The sequence below is a fragment of the Humulus lupulus genome, chromosome 9 (assembly GCF_963169125.1).
Source record: "Humulus lupulus chromosome 9, drHumLupu1.1, whole genome shotgun sequence".
Taxonomy (NCBI): Eukaryota; Viridiplantae; Streptophyta; class Magnoliopsida; order Rosales; family Cannabaceae; genus Humulus; species Humulus lupulus.
Genome location: NC_084801.1, coordinates 185,594,345 through 185,616,763, shown reverse-complemented (window position 1 = coordinate 185,616,763; position 22,419 = coordinate 185,594,345). Strand labels below are relative to the sequence as shown.

Below are 22,419 nucleotides of genomic sequence, written 5' to 3'. Positions count from 1 at the left end.
TATTAAATATTATTAAAGTGATAATATTTTATAATTTTTGAATTTATATTAATATAATTTGTAAAAAATTAGGATTATGTATTATTATCATAATAATACTTTATAAAATTTAAATTTATATTAATATAATTATTAAATATCTAATTTTGTATTATATATTATTATAATAATGATATTTTATAACATTTGAATTTGAATTTATGTTAATATAATTATTATTATAATAATGATATTTTATAATATTTGAATTTATATTAATATAATTAATAAATATTTAAAAGTGTATTTTTTAAATATTTATAATATTTTATGGTGGTAGTTGATTAAAGAAATTAACTAGAAGCAAGTGGCTTTTGTTTTTTGTTTTTCTTTTTTTAATTGTAGACAAACTTACGTGGAAAACCATAATCGACTTACATATTTAAGTAATTTTATGTAAAAACAACTAGATATTAAAAATTATATAAATACCTTTATGTAGAAAACATTTATGTCAATCCATATCAATAATTGAAAAATACATAGAATACTCTATATAAATATTATTATTGTTTGTTTTTTACTTCATCTGCTTAAAATTGTTTATTGTCAGAGTTAGGTTTAGTTGTATTTTTTTTAATATTATTAAGTTTTTAAAACAAATAGCAAATATAATGTATTAGTTTCCAATTTGTATACTACCTTTATATTGTTTCTTCTTCTTTATTATTATAATAAAATAAATTAAGTAATTAATGGAAGTTTGTCAAATCAATCTTTATTATAATTAGAATACAGCTGGCATAAGTCGACCCAAATATATAAAATTGTCATGTTAAGACATGAGAACAAATTTACAATTGTTGTTTAATTACTTTAATATATATATATATATATATGTGGATACAAATATTTAGTTTTGTTTAAAATATTTGTAACTATAATTCAATGTGGAATATGAACTGAAAATATTATAAAATTAATGGCAAAGCAATCTATACATGACATCTAAACAGTCAAATTTTATTATATTTGTAAATAATGAATAAATACTTGAAATATTTATATATTATATATATATACATAATGCAATGGCTGACTTATTGCTAATTATTATTTAAAATAATTAGCTGGTGGGCTCTTGAGTGGTTCAAATATTTATACTATATATCATCAAGTCTATTAATTTTTCTATTTATACATATTAATTATATATGTTATAAATTATTTTTATAGTAGAAAATTAAAACCTTAAACATGATTTAGCTTACAACTAATCAGATTAATGTGCAATACACATAGATTCATGCATATAACAAGTTTGAAAATAAAAATGGAATAGTAGAAGTTTACCAAACATTTATATATAATAATAATAATTAATTAATTAATTATAATAGCAGCTAATAATGAAGCATTATTATTATAATTTGATTAAACCAGGGAATTAGCATAATAAATATTAATTAGCATACGGTTTAGGTTTTTTGTTATGCTCATGATGGTACATAATGACATATACATAAAACTATAAAGCATAGGAATATTTAATTTGTTCTTTCTTTTCTCTAAATTAAATGATATTTTTTTTCTTTCTTTCTTTTTATTTAATTACTGAGAAGAAAAATGATATATTATAATCTATAGTTTTCTATGTTTATTAAACCATAGAAAATGGTGCAAAATTGACTTCTTTTTTCTAAAATGAAATGCTGTCATATTTATAGGAACCAGATTAGCAAAATGCTTCGAGAGTCGGCTACATGTATACACAACTTCTATCGAAGCTTATTAAATTTGTTTAAATAATTACACTTCATTATTATTTTTAATCATTTTTTTAAATAATATTAATAACTATTTAATAATAGTACTTTTCTACATCAATTGAATTTAGACAAATATATACTTATATGATATTGATTTCTCTAACTTATATGCTTACTAACACTCAAACACATTTGATATGTTATAATTAATATCAAAAATATATATATATATATTATATATATAAATAAATAAAATGGTAAAAAGGCCAAATTAAGAGAAGGACAATCAACTTAGAGCCACAGCCACTTGAGAACATATATTTAAGAGAATAAAACTCAAAAGTTAGTCCTTCCAAGAAGTGATTGAGCTATAAATATATATAAATTTGAAGCAAAAGTTTTTGTTTTTGCCCTTGTTGTTTAATTATGAGTGGAAATATTATTGAAATATATGTCAACGGAATTAGTACCTATTGGTCTTCACAAAAGGATGGGGCAGTATAAATATATATATATATATATATTATATATATATATATATACTTTTTCTCAACTATGATCACCTAACTACTAATCTTGGCTCTTGGTATAACTTGAAGACACTTCTACAATTCAAACACATGTGATGGATATGGTTAATGGGGCAAACAAAAATTAATCTTTTGTTATTATTGGAAAGTGATTTTAAGGTTATATAATCATTTGTGCAATATAATTTTTTAATCACTTAGTGTAAATTTTATGGCTAGTATGACTCATTTAACTTCTATTATGAATTTTTCAACTAAAATAACTTAACACTAATTACCACTCTAAATTAATTAAGCGAAAAGATTTACCTGCCATGTACATATATATTGTTAATGTCTGTTTTGAGCTGTGACGTGTTTGGTACGTAAAATTATTCTATTGTTTTGTCTGAGCTGTCTTCTGTTTTATCACCATGTTATTTCTCTAGTTCCAAACAAATTGGTTAGTCGGTTAAAAATTCTATAACAATTTTATGTTTAGTCAGTCAGTTCTTACGTGTGACTTGGACTTGACTATAAATAGACTAATCGGTTATTTCGTGCTAACTCTGATAAGATAAACCCTAGATTTCTGTGTTCTTAGTTCAAGTTTTATTGTTTCAAATAGAAGAACATAATTAAGGTTAAAGAAGAAGCTGAAGAAATATGGCCGAGTGTTGAAGATCAAAGTGGAAGCTTGGTTCAGACTGAAACTGTTGGAATTTCAGTTAGGACGTCTTTAAAGGGAGTTCAAGAGTGTGATTTGTTGAAGCTTGCTAGTTTAAAGTTATTCTTTTTTTATTATTTACTGGTTATTGATTCATTAAACAATCTATACAATGATACTTTAAAAGATTATATGTATGTACTTCTCAATTTCTTGATTTTAGGTCTGTAATATCTTACTTAAATTAAAAAATTGGCGTTTCTTTGATGGTTTTTTGTTAACTGTGATTGATTTTCTCTAATTAACAACAAATACTTTAGATTCATCATTAAAGTAGTAAAATTATTTTCATATATATATATACACACATAGTTTGCTTTTTCATGCAAGATTCTCCTAATAATAATTTTTTTTTTTTTGGTTCAATATACCTCTAGAAAAGGTACAACAAATGATTGCATATCAAACTTTAAATAAATGAATATTCTCATCCATAAGGAATATACCATATTAGACATAATATTACTTATTAAATCCTTCATTAATTAGAGAGAGCATGAAAAGCAACTTTGCCTACATCATATTACCCAACTTTCCATGGATGAACATTGCCATATTATTTTTAATTATAACCAATAAATATATGAACCGTCAGATCAATTAGCATCTTCATTTCACTATACCTTAACCAAAATAAAAATTATAAAAGTGGTTTCTTAATTTAGTGCTTATTTTCTATCAAAACTCCAAATTCTATGTCTTGTTTTTAGACCCCAAGTTTTAGTCAATCACAAATACCAAAGTAAACTCCAGCTATAGGGTTGAAAAAATGTAGGGTTGAAAAAAGGTTGCACAATATTATAAGCAATATATATAATTTTTAAATTATTCACTTTTAGCTTAATTAATAAAATAATAATGACATGTGCACCGAAATTATACATCAAAACATTACACTAATTGACGAGACACAATTTTTTTAAACATTGAATTTCGACGTATGAAATAAATTTAATTAGTTTAATAAAACTGTCACATCAGTTGGTGTTGATGTAGTATTTTGGGGCATAATATAATGCACATATCATTACTCTTAATAAAAACAACACTTAAATTATCAGAAAAAACACACCACAAATATTGTTCATATAAAATATTGCAATTACTTCCCACTTTTTTTAAAGACATTATTTTGAAAAATCAAAGAGAAGAGGGGGTACTATGGTCTTTTCGACAAAACTGTCATAGTATAAGTACTACTATACCTTGTTTTGATTCTCTCATTCCGTCTTTCCTTAATAAACAAACGCTCTGTTCCCAACTCTTTTTGACTCTCTGTCCCTTCATCGAAAACCCCAACTCGATTGCCAACACCAAACCAAGTCTCAAGTCTCTCAAAAACCTCTACAAACTCTCTCTTTCGGAGCCTAGAAATGCTGGAATTCAAGACAGTAAAGAAGAAAATGTGGATGTTCTCTTACTGAGATCTCTTTCACAAAAGTCCTCTTCACAAAACCACACACCAACCAAAAACCTTGTCATCATCACCTTAAATGGAAGTTATGAACACCATCACCATCACCATCACCATCACCATCTTCATACTCAGTGACAAAGTTGCAGCCCTGAGATCTCCACTCCCCAAGCTCTCTTTCTGGTTTGCCCCAACAACTCGACCACCTGGTTCATAAATCAGCTCAACACAAACAACTTCAACACTTCATAGTAATATAATACTTAGTTAGTTAGTTAGTTAGTTAATGGCTTCTTATAGCTTCTCAAACGCTTCATACGGGTCTGATTATTCCAGCCTTTTCGACCCTTTTTCCCATACTGGTGGAGGAGGGTTTGGTGGGGTTTCGAAAGGTGGATCGGTGCCTCACTCTCTGGTGTTGGACAGTAAGAGAGGTGAGCTTGTGAAGGCCCCAGCAAGAGTTGGGAAAAAAGGGGTTTCTGAGGCTAAGGCTATGGCGGCTTTGAAGAACCATAGCGAGGCCGAGAGGAGAAGGAGGGAGAGAATCAATGCCCATCTGGCTACACTTCGTGACTTGGTGCCCTGTAATGAAAAGGTAAAGCTACCTAATAATCTCAACATACTTGTTATGATCAGTTTATTACTAGATAGATTCAAATGATCTTATGATTGTGTTTCAGCTCCAGCTCTAAAGGTTTTTCAACTTCAAAAACTTGATATGGTTTTACAGTATCTTCTTATTCGGTCAAAATGTTTTTTTCTTTCCATTTTCTGTGTTCAGAATGAAACAATATGCATTTAGATTGGAATTATATGAGTTTTCTTTGGTTTGGATCTTAGGAAAGGTAGTTGAGAACATGTAATTATTAGGTTATAGCAAGTGTGTCTAACTTGTGGGATCATAGATAAAGCATAATTTTTTCTTTGTTTTTTTTAGTGTTTTTGTGTTATGGTAGAAAATATACTAATTAATCATTACTGATTAGAGGCGATCGATAAGAATTTGTAGCATTTCTGAATTCTAATGAAGCTTACTTACCCTCGTAACGAGTTACGTTCTTATAACTTAGGTGAATTCCGTTTCAATAAAATGGCTATTCTGGTTAAAAATAGGGAGAAATACCGTTCCAATACAAGATTAAAACCTTAAAATTGTCATGTAAATAGGCTCACTTAGCCACAAGCAAAGCACAAGCCCTATCCTCATTTTATTTTTGTTTTTAATAATTATATTTGAAATTTAGATGCACACTAGAAAATAATTGAGTAAAGCCTACATTGTGACATTATGTTGTATAGTCAACTCTGAAGATGAGAGCAACTAAAGTCAACTAGAATACACTCTATTTTCATGTAGTACCAACTTTTAAAAAATTCATTGCTTTTGAGAACACAAAGTTAGATGTAAATGTCACATGTTTGTTATAACAGAAACCAATTAGTTATGAAATTTAGCTTTTGAGAACATTAGTCAACTTAACAGATAGATTTCTCATTGCAACATTCATAATTGCATTGAGTCAACTCCTAACATTAATTGAAGTTGCAAAAGTCAACCATATAAGAAATTAGTTTTATTTAGCAAATTTAGAGACTGGCTTTGTAATCTAGACATCTTTTGTATGTATTTTTTAGCAGCATTGAGCAAGCTAGGTTCTATTCTCTGCTCTTTCTGATTCAAATGGGTGCTTAGAATTATTACAATAGATAAATAAATAAAAATAGTCAGCTAAACAAGTTTGTTTAATAAGAAAAAGGTTGAACTGTTCTATCCTAATCTCATCATACTTATATATATTATATATAGGCATAGATATGGGGACGGTGTATGAGATAAAAATACATATAATTTTGTCCTCCCAATTTAGATTATTATAAATTGAATGGTTGGGGACATGCCACCTGTTATAGTTGCTGTCAAAAGGTCTACATCTTCACTAGTTATAAAAAGAGTGACGTTATTTGGTACTTTTATAAGGTGTCTAACACCATATGAAGTGATACCCTATAGTTGATTAGCGATACCATACAATACATATTAAATTCAAATATGTAGGACCCGATATTTGATTACACCAATAGCAGTATATCACCTTCTTATGGCGTTGGATCAGTGGTGTCCCTTAGCAATTCTTTTATATAAATATATAGGAGGAAAATTATGTTGTGCGTGCGCCTCTTTTTCCGGTGTACCCTAATCTGTTTTCGGTCCGTGAATAATTTTTAGAGCAATTTTTTTATAAACGAGTAGTTATTTAGAGTATTCTATAAATTCTTCAGAATTTTTATTTTAATAATTTACGGTGCTGAAAACAAGATTTAAACACGCATGACTATCATCTTTATGCGAGTGAAAACAGTCTATTGAATCTTGTGTTATAAATTATTTGAAATTTTTCAAAAATTTATAAGATATTCTGAATAATTACGATCTACATAATCATACAAAAATAACGCAGAAAAAGAATCACCCTATATTTATGTTTATAATTATATATGGCTTAGTTGTATATAATTATATATAAGTCAAGTAGACTTAGTTTGATATTTTATATTATGAATGGGGATGTAAGCAGAAACATACGTATGGTAGAAGAATAACCACTACATATATAAACTCAAAAGCTTAAATGAGTTATTTTTTTATGTTAAAATAATGTTCTTTTTCTGTCGCCTATATCGTCATCTTTTTTCCATTATTATTTTTAAAAGAGTCACTAAAGTAAGCTGTTCTTTATAAGTATTCAGCTCTTAATTTAATTACGTGGGCTGAATCTAATTTTTTTTATTGTTGGCCTAATCTGGCTTCTTTCACATAACAAAGTCAGCTCTCATTATAACCAATGGCTAAGACTCTTAGGTGTGTGAACATACTATAATAGACCAAACAACTATAAAAGTGTACAATGGCCCCATGACAACCGAATTATAGTGCATCTCTTTCTCGTATTAGTTGTATTATTTTACAATAACTTACATGGATTGACTTAACATGCCTTTAGACTAGACGATAAACTTCTTAGATTTGAAGTTTTCATTCTACTTAATTGTACTTTTCATTCTGAATAGTGATTATGATAAAAAAAACAATACATGTGTACTAATAGTTATGATAAATGTTAGAATGTGAAAAGTGGTCTAGAAATAGAATGAAGTACATGGTAAGAAGTATGAGGTTCTATCTCAAATCCAATTGGTGATGAGTAGAGTAACTCATGCTCTTATAAATGGTATGATGATCTCACATATTTTTTCCATGTGGGATTCTATTCTCTAACAGTAAATATGTGTGTGTATATTGACAGATGGACAAAGCAACATTACTTGCTGAAGTGATAAGCCAAGTAAAACAACTGAAGAAAAAAGCTGCAGAATCGAGCAAAGGATTGCTTATTCCGGCAGATGATGATGAAGTCCAAGTCGAAAGATTGGATGACAATGGAACAGAAAATGATAGGAATCTTTTGTTCAAAGCTTCAGTCTGCTGTAGTTATCGAGTAGAGCTTCTCTCTGATGTAAGGCAAGCTCTCGAGGGCCTTCCCTTGAAGATGATCAAGACAGAAATATCAACTTTGGGAGACAGATTGAAAATCTCTTTTATTTTCACTTGTTGTAAAGAAAAGAATAATGATGATGCTGAGACATGCCGAACTCTTGTGAGTTCTGTGCATGAGACTCTGAGCTCTGTTCTTGATAAGGCTTCTGCTTTGGCTGAGTACTCGCCGAGGACGACGCTCTTGTGCAAACGACGAAGGATTTCTTACTTGGATTCCTCGAGCTCATCCTGCTAAATCTGATATATAGTGTAATCTAAATATAGATGTTATATATTTTTATAACTTGTAAGTTGTAGTATAAGAAGCTTTTTTTAAGACTGTTGTTGTTGTTTGACACTTTAAGGTGTCTAACAATACACAAGATGACACTCTATGGTTGGTTAGCGATACTCCATAATATTTATTAAATTAAGATATGTGAGACCCGATATTAAATTGTATTAATAACGGAATGCTACCTACTTATGGTGTTGGCTTAGCAATACTTTTTTTTCTTCAATGTCGAGCGTTTCGACTACTTCTGTAAACATATTGTGTATTTATTTTCTCAAGAAAAAGACTTTTGGTGTTTTTATAGATGTATATTTGTTGTGCCAAATCAATAAATTTTTCTTAATGCATATGTTAGATTCAATTTAATATGTATAAACTATTTCATGGTTTATTTCTTTTGCATCCTCTAATGTGAATGTTTGACCGATGGATTTTATTCATTATTTATAAAACTTTTAAATATAAAACATTTGAATGATGTGCATTCCCACAGGAGAGTACAAAATACAATAAGAAAGAGAATTTCCCTAACAATTCCCAATGTGTAATTATATATCATTTGCTTATTTTAAAAAGTTAAGAAAATGTTCCTAGAATCAAGAAACATGTAAGTGGCCATGTTTTTTTTAAAAGGAAATATCCATCAATTAAAGTCGAATAGCGGTGTCATATATCCGTTAGGGTAATATCTATATTCTACTCACAACAAATTATAAGGTAATAGGGTAGGGTATGGGTTAAACTTTTTTTTACAAGACAGGGTCATGGAATAGACATACCCAACCTATACCCTCCTCGTTGCCATCCCTAGTTAGTGTTCAGTTTAATTATAGTCCTAGAGAAACCAATGAGGTAGCTCATGAACTTGCTCATTTAGCCCTCTCCAAGGACAATGAGCATATTCAACGCCACCTTGAGAATCTTTCGAAAGTGACAGTACTCTCACTTCTGATATCTCCATGTGTTGTCACCAACAAATAGCTTTAAGACACTCCACAGCCTGCGCACTCTAGGATGAACAAGCTCCGTAAAATCCAGTCGAAAGTCATGCACTCAAAGGAAGATGTCATCGAAGAGTTTCCAACATTCATTCTCGAGCAGAGAGCGAGTTCAAGACCAAAGAAGTTGCTCGTCACCTCAAGAAGAAGCTTTCTTTCCTTTCCTTAACCGAAAAATAGGTCCAGTCCACCTTTAGTTGAATCTTTTTCATGGCTCGATAGCCATCAGGGAAAAACAACCCTGGAGGGAATTGCTTGTTATTTTACGAAATCTTACCGAATTAGGTCTCCAATAGCCCAAGGACCCTAACTCGGTTGTATCTCCGATTTTGGCTAATTTAAAGCCTTTTAATGAAATACTTCTTTTCAACCAAAAAAAAAAAAACACCTAGCTGAGAGAAAAAAGTTTAAAATAACCTTGCTCTGCTGACCATGCAAAATTTTATTGATATTCCAAGAAAACTAAACTACTCAATAGAGAGCCAAAAATGGAAGAAACACCACACGACCGAAAGTAATAAGAAGTAAACTAAAAACGACATCAAATAAATTAAAACGACAGCAAATCATGAAAGACACCTAACCCGGAAACCGGAGCCGAACACGTTACGAAGTTAATATAATTTTTTTTTTTTTAAATTCGAGTCTAACTGAACAGATTCCCAACTCAAATCACTTTCTATGAAATTTGTAATTTGTTATAATTTAAAATTTTAAAAGAAATTGATGAAACAGGTTGAAGATTTTTGAGAAAGAAAACAGAAAAGTGATTTAATCGATAGAGCAAGAGCAACAATGGCGGAGCAAGGTAATCGATCTCTACTCCAGTTTGCTCCGTTTCAGAGCGCAGTGGACGAGGGTTTCTGGCACAGACTTTGTTCTTTGAAGCTTAACAAGCTTGGGATCGATGACTCTCCTATACCCATTACTGGTTCCTCTCTTTCCTCCATTTTTTTTTGGACTGAGTGCCTTTGACGTTTAAATTATTTTTCTCTTGATTTTAACGCTTGCATGTTATGGAAAAAGATACAATTTTGATTGAATTACTTGATAAAACCAGATAATTTGATTCTCAGTTAAGCTACTTTGGGTTTGGGCTATGGTTTTATTGGAATTTCCAATTTTTAATTTTTGTCAATTGTGATAGGAAGTTATTGAATTTAGGGTCTGAAAGAATCGTGAAAGGACGAGGATGGACCAAAAGTTTTGTTGTCACTTTTACAAATTTCGCTAATTATGTGTGGAATTCTAAGGACTTGGTTTTGACTCATGAATACGAAAGAAAGCTGCTTAGCTTGTAAAAGGTGGACTTTTGTTACAAATGTTGATTACTTGAAATCGAATTTTGTTTCAGGTTTCTATGCTCCTTGCTCTCATTCCCAAGTATCAAATCATTTAACTCTTTTAGCTGAGTCTTTGCCTGATGAATCGAGTGAACAATCAGCACTAACAGCCACAAGTCAAGGCAACCGAAACAGGTGCTCTGTCCCTGGTATTCTTTACAACACCAATACGGTGGAAAGCTTCTATTCACTTGACAAAATGAGCTTGTTAAAAGAAGAAGCAAAGAAGGTATCTCGCTTACAATGATTTTTTATGTGGATTTTTGTATTGTTTTCCTAATGTCATGTTGCAAATTTATTTTCCTTTTTTCCTCCTTTAATCAATTCCTACTAATCGTATTAGTAAGTAAAATTTGATTTTGTTATCAGGGTATTTGCTAAACCAAATATAGACATTAACATTTCACTGGTAATTAGATTTGGGAGGACATTCATACTGGTAAAGCTATGGAAGACAGTTCTGTGCTTTCAAGATTCCTTCTCATCTCTTTTGCAGACCTGAAGAAATGGAGCTTTCATTATTGGTTTGCTTTTCCTGCTCTGTTACTTGATCCCCCAGCTACCTTGGTTGATCTGAGGCCAGCTTTGCAATGTTTTAGCACGGAAGAGGTGCTCAAACTATAATTCTTCTGTCAAAGTAGAAGCTAACTATTTAGATTAATATTACAACTTTCAAATCATTTATTGTTTTATGATGTAGGCTGAATCAATTTCGGCAGCATGTAATGCGTGGCGAAACTCAAGCTCAACAGCAGGTAAGTTTGCACTCTTATATTGATAGAAGTAAATGTGGTCGTGTATGTTATTGTCTATATTCACATATTAAGACTGTTCTCTTTTCAACCTAACTCAAATGACTGCTGCAGATATTCCATTCTTTTTTATCAGTGTTGATGCGAATTCAAATGCCACTATTAAGCATCTTAAGGACTGGGAAACCTGTCAAGGTGATAGCAACAAGGTCTGTAAATCCTCAAGTTATTTAGAAAAGTGGCATTGGCAATAACATACCAGTGGAAATTAGAATTAGTTCTTTATACTTCAAATTTAAGCTGTATCTTTGTTAAAGCTTTGTACATACCATTGGCAGTTACTCTTTGGTTTTTATGACCCATGCCACCTTCCGAACAATCCTGGTTGGCCCCTGCGGAACTTCCTTGCACTTATTTGCTCAAGATGGGAGCTCAACTCAGTTAGATTTTTATGCTACAGAGAGAATCGTGGTTTTGCTGACCTAGGATCATCCCTTGTTGGTGAAGCGCTAATTGCAGTTCCACAAGGTAGAGCTGCGGCTTTTGGGTAACAACTCTGTCTATTTTTATTTTACATGTGCAAAAGTTGATACACTTATTAACTTTACCATTCATATGCATAACTTATAATTTTAATCTCTGCATAGGATGGAAAGATCGTCAATGTGTTCCTAATGCAGTGGGATGGGAACTTAACAGAGGGAGAAAGCTGCCTCGATGCATTAGCCTTGCTAGATCTATGGATCCCACTAGGTAATTTGTCTGCCTTTCTGTCAGTAATTTATCTGTTGAAACTCTCTATCCTTTGGTTGTATTGTTACAATATTTTTTAAAATGTTTAAATAACTTTTACAGGTTGGCCATATCTGCTGCAGATTTGAATTTAAAACTAATGAGATGGCGTGCTTTGCCTTCTTTGAACTTAAACATTTTGTCTGAGCTCAAGTGCCTTCTCCTAGGAGCTGGTACACTTGGGTGTCAGGTGGCTCGTATGCTCATGGTGAGTGACGAAACCATTGTAATTGAATTTGTCATGTTATTTCTTATCTGATTACAAGTTTTGTTTTCTTACAGGCGTGGGGTGTTCGAAAAATTACTTTACTTGACAATGGAAAAGTAGCTATGTCTAATCCATTGAGGCAATCCCTGTATACATTGGATGATTGCCTCAATGGCGGTGAGTTTAAAACCACAGCAGCTGTTAGAAGTCTCCAGCGAATATTTCCAGCTGTGGTATACTGTCTATGATCTTGTTTGCCATGTAGTATATTGTGCTCTGCGCACAGAAACTAAAAGCAAATACAAATAGATCCTCCTATAACTTGTATTCATTCCCTTAATCCTTTTCTCAGGAAGCAGAGGGTGTTGTGATGGCTATACCAATGCCTGGGCATCCAGTTTCTAGCCAAGAAGAGCCCGGTGTACTTGATGATTGTAAACGGCTGCATGATCTTATTGATTCTCATGATGTAGTTTTCTTGTTGACTGATACAAGGGAAAGTCGGTGGCTACCTTCACTTTTGTGTGCCAATTTTAATAAGGTCTATTTCCTAGTTCACTATCTACATTGCCCTTTCTTTTCTTTTTTTCTAATAAATCATTTGACCTGATGGCATTGTTTATTGGTTTATTATTATTATTTTAAAATTTAGCTGCATCATCACATACAGGATTTCTAATCTCCCAACATAGCTGTGGTAACTGATTTAATTTTATACTTTTATCATTTACTATTTGCAGATCACTATAACTGCTGCTTTAGGGTTCGATAGCTTCTTAGTTATGCGCCATGGAGCAGGTCCTCTTAGCTCTGACCACGCCTTGAAAAATGAAGCTGTGCATGCTTTATCTGCTGATTTGGGCAATCTTGACCTGGTTGATAATGATGAAAGGCAAAGATTGGGCTGTTATTTTTGCAATGATGTGGTTGCTCCTATTGATGTAATTTTCTAATTTACAATATCTGATATATTACCTGCTTTATGAATTTCAAAGGTGGCTGAAAGCTCTTTATTGTTTGTGCAGTCAACTGCCAACCGCACTTTGGACCAGCAGTGTACTGTTACACGTCCGGGGCTTGCTCCAATTGCTTCGGCCCTTGCAGCGGAACTCTTGGTGGGAGTCTTGCATCACCCTCATGGGTGAGTCCTTGCATTGAATACTAAGCTAATCAAAACTTGATAAATCAATAATTGTTTCATTCCTTGGAAAATTTAAACAGTAGTTTCATTTTGCCTGTTTTCCTAGCTGACCGGGCACTCCTGTGGTTTACAGGATATTTGCAGAAGGTGAGATTTCAAGCTCGAGTACCACTGGGAATAGTGAGCTCCCTCTTGGTATTTTGCCCCACCAAATCAGAGGTTCACTCTCGCAGTTTTCTCAGATGATGCTTGTTGGTCAATCCTCAAACAGTTGCACAGCTTGTTGTAGCACGGTAAGTTTCGCTGTCAATAATTCTCAACCTTTCTCCAGAGTATCCTCGAGCTTTCGAGTTCATGAAAATTGATGCTTTATCATCATATAATCATTCCTGAGAAGTTTTAGAAAGTACAAGCCAATAAAACAGTTACAAGAGAAACTGATGTATCTCAGGCTTGACCTTTCTAAGCTTGTCAAGCCCAGTTTCTAGTCCTGTGTTGGTTTTTGATGCAAGAGCTCCAAACTTATGTGTTGATGGTGATGAATTTCCAGGTAGTATCAGAATACAGGAAAAGGGGAATGGAATTCATTCTCCAGGCGATTAATCATCCGACTTATCTGGAAGATCTTACTGGATTAACGGAGTTGATGAAATCGGCCAACTCTTATAGTTTAGACTGGGATGCAGAGTCTGATGCTGATGCTGATGCTGCTGATGATGATGATGATTGTGTTGAAATCTAATTTATTCTTTTTCTTGTTCTTCAATTTATTTTAGCAGATTGTTTCTGCTGCAATACCTTTGTAGGTGCTTCAAAAATGTCAAAAAAAAAAAAAATTTGCAATATTTATAATTGTTATTTTTTGGTTTTACAATAATCATAACATATTTTTAAAAATAGAAAAATATTTGATATCAGTTGATGCATTTTTTCTTCTTCCTAAATTTTGTGTTTGAGTTACAGTTACAAGAGAATGAAGAATGAATATGTGATATATTTTTTTTTTTGCTTGATTAAAATTGTAAAAATCATCTTAATAAAAGTTCCTTTTTTGATAATCCTTCTCAAAAATCGAAAATATGACTTCTTTTTTATGTATTTTATTTTGCCTATTAAACTAATCAATCAAATATTTAAAACACACAATTTCAAATTTTAAATTATTTATTGTAAATAGAAGAAAATCAGTTGTTGGTGATGGTATCTCATAATATTTCAAAGTTACAATTTTGGTAAATGAAATCTCGTATTATTATTATTTGTCAAAGCTTACTTACTAATAATATCACTTTGAAATTGCCATTAACAAAACAAAAACTGTTTTATAAAATCTTTTATGGAAAAGATATATCTCGTTATTATTTGTATTAGTAATATAGGATAATAGGGTGTAGAAAATGCTCATACCGTAGGGGCGTTTTCTATTTCTGGTATTTAGAAAAATTATAATCCAATTTTTCTTCATAACCATGTAAATTATATTTATAGCAAAAATCCTATCAATTTAAAGTTCAAACAGTCAATTGCACGTGTAACTAAGTTTTCTTATATGCGTGGAAAACGAACTATTTGAACTCTGATTTTAGCACTGTAAATTATTCAAAATATTATGAAAATTAGAGGTGAGCATCTAAACCGACAAACCGCGGCGACCGACCACACTGCACCACACTACACCGCAAACCGCGGTGTCAAAAGTGTAATGGTTCGGTATGGTTTGTATCTTAGCTAAACCGCGCGGTTTGGCGGTGTGAAATTTTGGTTTGCACTGCACCGCACCGTATAGTTACAAATATGTTAAAAAAAATTTAAACTTTACATATATACCATTTTTTAGTAACTCAATCTGAAACTAGGAGCCCATTTAAATTAGGGTATAACCTTATTCTCTAACACATCATACACGACAACAACTCCTTCCTCTCTCATCTCATCTGCGCCTCCTCCTCCCTATCACCATCTCTATCTCACACATATTTTTTAACACACTTACACCGTAAAAAAACCACCCAAACCACATTGCAAAAAATAGTCTGGTTTGGTCGGTTTGGTGCAACCAAATCACACCGCACGGTGTGTTCTAGCTACTACACTGCACTTGTGGCCTGGTGTATTAAAAAGTGTTCAAACCGCTCAAACCACACCGTGTATACCCCTAATAAAAATTGATAGGATACCTATCATAACTATAATATACACTCTCATGAAAAAACAATTGAGTTATAATATTTCTAAATACCAAAAACTTCCCTTACTTTAGAATTAGTCAATAACATAATATAAAAAATAGGGTAACACAAGCACCAGTGGTCTAGTGGTAGAATAGTACCCTGCCACGGTACAGACCCGGGTTCGATTCCCGGCTGGTGCATCTTACATCATATTTTTTTTTAATTTTTTTTTATCTCAACAATGTTGTGATAATGATAATAAGTGAAGAGTTGTTGGAATTAGCAAAAAGAAAAGAAAACCAAGAAAATAATTCAAACATCTATTGGACTACTTACTTGTATACCCTTTATGAATGTTCTAGGAAGCTCTTTTTTATTTTTATTTTTTTATTTATAGGTTTATTTTAATGAAAAATCTCCAATTCAAACCATATTAGTATGTATTATTCCATATTAGTTTAAATTCAATATTTACCTTAGACTAGAATTTTGTTACATTCCTTGACATGTATTTCATTTTGCACTTTCATCTCTATTCTTCCAAATAAAAAATAACTGCAAAATTTATTTTATAATATATATATATATAATTCATAATTAAAATTAAGGAAAATTCACAAAAATACTAAGGTTGTAAAAAAAAATATAAAAAATATGGAATTTGTAAAAAATTATAAAATTATGGAGTGGCATAATCGTAAATACAAAGTTTTTTTTTTGTAAACAAAGTTTATAAATTTATAACAATACAATTCTTTTTAACCAAAATTTACAAATTTATAATTAAAATTTACAAGTTTGTAATCATATGTTACGATTTTGTAAACAACATTTACAGACTAAATAGAAAATTGTAAGAGACGTTTACAGACTCGTAACAAACTGTTGTTCATATTTTTCAAATTTTTTAAAAATTTATAGTGCTATGTGTAATTTTTCCTAAAATTAAATATACATAAGAATGAAATAGTTTTTCTTTACAATATATGAATTAAATCAGAACTTGTCTACTTAATTCAATAAATTTGAATATAATTTTTTAAATAAATTTTGAAACTATTTTTTATTTGGGAAGATATAAACTTTAATGCTAAATTAAATGAATTAAGAAATATTTTTACTGAAACTCCTACTTTAACTGAAAAATTCAATAGATACTACTTGATAGGGCTAACAGAAACAATATATATATATATATATATATTTTTTTTTTTTGACAGAACAGATTCAAGATATTTAGAAAATAGGAATTTAAATATTAAAATTTTGAAGTGGAAACTTAAATGCAAGAAAAAAAGAGTCAAGTAGGAATTTTTTGCTACAAACTAGTCATAAAAAATTTCAACAATGTTGATTTTTTTGTGTTATGTAACTGTTGAAGTTGAATTTGAATAAGTCTTCTTTCAAGCTCAAGTCTCTTTTATGCTTTATTTTCATTATTTTTTTTTTCAATTCTTCCATTGTTGATCTAATTCTCCATCAACCAATAATCAAATTGGAATCATTGTTTGTTATCAATATATTTAGGATTTATACTAATATATATAGAAAATATATAATTAATTTTTTTTTCAATTTTAGAGAGTAGTATATGTATTCATATTAATTTTTTTTGTTTAAAATACAATATATGAAAATGTATAAAAAGAAAATTTTGAAGGGAGTTTTTTTAAGTTGTATTAAAGGAATATGATAATTTTTTTTTACAAACTCGATTTACAAATTTGGAAAAGAGCCTAATTTACAGAAAGTAGCTAAAAGTAGGGGAAGTAAAATATGTGTGGAATACGTAATTGAAAAAAATAAAATAATAACGAGTTGAGAGGTTTACAACAAATAGAATTGTCATTTTAATTATTAAGTTAATAAACCACAATAGACATTTTTGTAATAATTCTTTGATAGACTAACATTAGGCAAAGAGTTTGGCAACTTTTTCAAGTTTTTTGGTTTGTTTAAAGTTTGACCAACCCAAGTTTTATCACCAACATATCTTTATAGAAAAATTCTTAGGTAGGTCGTTATTTTTGCTCCTACCGATAAAATAAAATTTGTTTTCGGTATATAAAAAAATTATAATTCAATTTTTTTTATATAATTCAATTTTTCTTTTGTAAAATTTCGAATAATTTATGATGTCGAAAATATAGTTCATCCAATCAATTGTACGCATGTTTATTCTTTTTTTTATATGCATACAGCCAAGTATTTTGAATTTTGTTTTCGACATCGATAAAATCAGAAGCACCTAAGAATCTTCCTCTCTATATATATCCATTGATATAATGTTGGTGTTGATTGTGGAAGCTTGGCCCTTACAATGACTAATACTTCCACCAACAGCACATAGGTTAGTGGCATCTCCATTTTGAGTCTGCTCAATACTGTTCTCACCCACATGGCCAAATAATCCTTACATATATAAAAGTTGCATCATGACACGTGGCACTGAGTTGGTATACTGTGCCACCTGGCATATTTGGACTATTCTCATTGGCATTACAATAGCCTATGGGACAATTTTATGTGCCAACAAAGAGAAAAGTTAAAAGAGCTTTTTGGATTTAACTTTTGCTATTCTATTTTGGATAGATATTTATTTGTTACTTTATTTTTTAAAGTATTACATGTTTGGTATTTTATATTTATGTTAACATGAAATTTGAAATTATATATATTTAATATTATTGACCTAAATTTGTTCCATAAATTTTTGTCAATATGATCAAACTGTCATCAATTATATGAGTTTTAAATTTAAATTTAATTACTTAACTACATATAACTGATGATAGTTTGATCATATTGAGAAAATTCTATTGATCAAATTAGAGTCCAGGATGCTAAATATATACGATTTTAAATTACAAAGTACCATATAAATATTATTGAAAACCTAAGATACCAAGTCCGTATTTTGACAAAACACAGAATATCCAATGAGTATCTACCCTTCTATTTTTTGCTAATGATATTTTAGAATTCGAAATTTTAGTTACCAACTTGTAAATTAGGAGCTTTATAGTTGACATAGTTATGGATAAAACCAATATTGATATTGATATTCACTCGGAAATGAAAAAGAAGGAGTGGATTCAACACTTTGCAAAATTATTCTTCTCTCAAAGTTGTACATGATTGAATATTCCATTAATAATAATATTATGACACTTTGAAAAATGACTTAATTGAATTGGCACTTTGCAAAGGCAAATGGAAACATTTTGCAAAATGTCCAAGGTTTGTCCTACAAGTATGGAATATGGATATTTAACATTGTATCGTAGAGTCTCCTTTTAGTAGCCTATAATTAATTAATTAACATTTTGCTACAAAAGTTCTTTATATTTTATTTTTTTTATAGCCAATTGAAAGATTGCTCCAAATTCCATTTCAAAAGAAGAAAAAAAAGCTCCAAAAAGTAAGAACCTAAGATAGAATCTTTGATGCATGGTTAAAATATATATATATATATTTATATATATAAGAGCATATGCTAAATTGGAAATACATTGCTAAAATATAGCTTGATATATACTTGCTTTAATGGTATACCAAAAACTGTGCCAAATCACACGATATATATATATCATGAAAATGTAAATCACCATAAATGCTACAATTTTTTATATACTTTTATGTTATTTTTATTATTTTAGTATTGTCTTTATAGATTTTTTAACGTATTATTTTATTATCATCTTTCACTATCAACAATAAAATATAAAAGAAAATTATTATTTTTTGTATATTTTCAATAAATATCAATTGAGCATTAATGGAAGATTGATTTTTGCATCAGCTTGCATTGGAGCATATAGTATTAAAAATTATGACAAATATATCACATATTGATTTTTGGTGTCAAATTATATAGCACAATATTTACATCTCTCATTGAAGATGATCTAACAAACTTCAAAAATAACTGCTTTAATAGTGTCCTAAAAATTGTGCCAAATTTAGCGCAAAATAAAACATTATTATTCAAAGATAGATTTTCCTTTTCATGCATATAAACTCTAATTTATCGGGCATGTTGCATATAAAGATGTAGATACATGTTTTTGTACACTCATTCTACTATAAACCCTAATTTATCAGGTAATACCCTACCCACCAAGGTAGAATACCCAAAAATAAACAAGTTTCCGAGTAAAATTATCATCTCTAGACAACATCACGCACTAATATAAATAATAATGTAAATTTTTCTATAGATCCTCAATTATGTATTAGCGAGGAGACTGAGAACATTCTGTGGGTGCTCTTAAAATTAATAATTTAATATAAATTTAAAGTATAAAATAATTGTATGTTTTTTTTTGTTGTTGTGGGGAAGTATAAATTATAATTTTTAAAAGATTTTTTTTGGGCAAAAATTAAGAAACAATGCACTTTGATTGGTTATGTACTTGTATATAAAAGGAAAAATACACATATTTTTGGAATCTTGGGAAGAAAAGAAAAGAAAAGAAAGTAAAGTAATTGCTCGTTTGTTATTGATATTGCTCTTTTTAAGCTTGTAAATATTGACTTTATTAATGAAGATTAATTATTTTCTATAAAAAAAAAAAACAAAGTAATTAAAATACATTATTAGAATAGTTTTGTATTCTCACTATGAAAAATGCAGGACCACCGAAAGTGATCTAAATAAGATATGTTTTAATAAATAAGTTAATTGGTATAAGCGATTGTTCGAGCTAAATAAAATCAAACTCATATATAGAAGAAAGATAAGAAAAAAGAAAACTATAGATCAACATCACTAACACTAAGATAATATAATGAAATATATTTTTATAAATCATAATACTAAATAAGTGAACATATAGAATAGAATAGAGATCATTAATTAATGTCTCTCATAAAAAAAAAAAGAAAAAAAAAAAGAGATTTGTGGTACACATCATAAAAGCACATATCGATCAATTAATCCTATTATCGTTTTTTGTATAAGCTCCCACGTGCGATTATTTTTACGTCCATATATAAGGCTGCTATCAAAATTGGTACAAACTTGAGTGGAGTCTGACGTGGAATATATTGCCACGTCATCATGTGATATTTCATTGAAGCTTCACTCCAATCTAATACATGTGCCTAATTTGTTTTCTCGAATAATTAACAATGGTGAGATTAGTGTGCGGTGTGTGCACTAATGACCATTTTGTACCAACTAGATTTTGACAAACACTAGGAACTACCAAGGCATCTATACACTTTTATATATTCATTTATATGTAATAGAGTGTGGTTATTTGTCACTTTACGGTGTCCAACATCACATGAGGTGGCATCCCATAATTGATTAGTGATATCATGTAATACTTATTAAATTCAAATAGTAGAACTCGATATTGGATTACACCAGTATGTCACTTTCTTGTGGTGGGGCACCAGTGGTGTCCCTTAGCAATTCTCTATGTAATATTGTTGCAATTTCGAGCACGGTTAGTTTTTTTAAGAGCAACTTCAATCACACTATTTATTTAACAAAATTAGCTATTTTAGCTAATTATTTGATATTGTTTAGCTTTTTACAACTCCAATCGCAACCCTGTCATATTGTAGCTGCTATTATAACAATTAATGTGAAAAATTAGTCAAAAAATTTTTTCAAAAAAACTAGCCAAATTTGTATGTAAACATGAGTATGATAAGATGGTACCAAATTCCATTTTAAATTATTTTGGAAAATTTAACACCCCACGTCATTAGTCTTTCCAGCATGTTTTGTCCTCACTCGCACGCTTTCTGAGAAAAGTTACCAGGAGGTCACCCATCATGAGACTAATCTAAGTCAAGCACACTTAACTTTAGAGTTCTCAAGTGATGAGCTACCGAAAAGTAGATGCATCTTGTTGGCATAGGTAGTACCTATCAATCTATTTAAGCATTCTTCAGCTGTGCAGTCTCATACCTACACAGTCTTAGAATCATCACACTTGACTTTCCCCAGAGGGTGTGAGATTGAACAATTTTTACCCGATCTTTCCTGTTGTGGATCATGAAATTCTGACTGTGACAAAAAAAAAAAAGCAATGTTTGTTATTATCCAAAATTAGATAATACTTTTTTCATATAGTGGACAAGGACAAGAAATAACATTGTAATTCACACGCAAAATAGTTAGAAAGCTTGCACTAAACTCCATTAATTGTTTTATTTTCAATTATTTTTTGTTCTTTTTCTAATAAATAGATAATACCTTTATATATAACATCAGATGATATATATATTTATATATTATGAGAACAGAAAAACTCTTCCTAAATTTGTTGGTCATCTTAAAAGTTTCTTGGCCATATAATCAAAGATTTGAAGGTTGTTCTGATCAAGCCTTATATTTTATGTGTGTATATATGAATTTTTTTAGATAGGGATATTACTTTTGCTATTATCGTAGGACTATTTTCTATTTTCGACACTTTGAGAAATTATAACCTAATGTTTTTTTGCACGATGACAAATATCATAGATATAATAGGTATCTTGCCAATTTCTGAGAAATTTTGAATAATTTATGGTGCTGTAATCGAAGTTCAAACAGTAAATTATTTGAACTCTTATTTCGGCACTATAAGTTATTCATAATTTTCTATAACTATAACTATCATATGCGCGATCATATAAAAAAATTAAGTTATAATTTCTCCAAGTACCAAAAATAAAAAATATTCATACAGAGAGTAAAATAATGTCCCCACCTAAGAAACTCCCAATATATATTTATATAAATGTGTGTGGTGTTTGTTCCCTAATGATCTGTCCATGCCCAAA

General features: G+C 30.1%; 2 protein-coding genes and 1 non-coding gene across 3 annotated transcripts; all 3 read left to right on the top strand.

Moving 5' to 3' along the window:
* Positions 1-4,221: 4,221 nt before the first annotated feature.
* LOC133802658 (putative transcription factor bHLH107) lies at positions 4,222-8,433 on the top strand. The gene is made up of 2 exons (XM_062241009.1): positions 4,222-4,993; positions 7,704-8,433. The coding sequence occupies exons 1-2, from the start codon at positions 4,685-4,687 to the stop codon at positions 8,187-8,189; spliced, it is 795 nt and encodes a 264-aa protein (XP_062096993.1). The 5' UTR covers positions 4,222-4,684; the 3' UTR covers positions 8,190-8,433.
* A 1,439-nt stretch (positions 8,434-9,872) lies between these two features.
* Positions 9,873-14,388, top strand: LOC133801664 (ubiquitin-like modifier-activating enzyme atg7). Its single transcript, XM_062239910.1, has 14 exons — positions 9,873-10,157; positions 10,581-10,798; positions 10,987-11,178; positions 11,270-11,324; positions 11,436-11,530; positions 11,660-11,849; positions 11,969-12,074; positions 12,177-12,321; positions 12,396-12,554; positions 12,674-12,862; positions 13,062-13,262; positions 13,347-13,462; positions 13,596-13,755; positions 14,013-14,388. Exons 1-14 carry the CDS (start codon positions 10,022-10,024, stop codon positions 14,202-14,204), a joined length of 2,154 nt encoding a protein of 717 aa, XP_062095894.1. The 5' UTR covers positions 9,873-10,021; the 3' UTR covers positions 14,205-14,388.
* Positions 14,389-15,762: 1,374 nt separating this feature from the next.
* Positions 15,763-15,833, top strand: TRNAG-GCC (transfer RNA glycine (anticodon GCC)). The gene has a single exon. It is a non-coding gene; the product is annotated as a tRNA-Gly (tRNA).
* Positions 15,834-22,419: the final 6,586 nt, after the last annotated feature.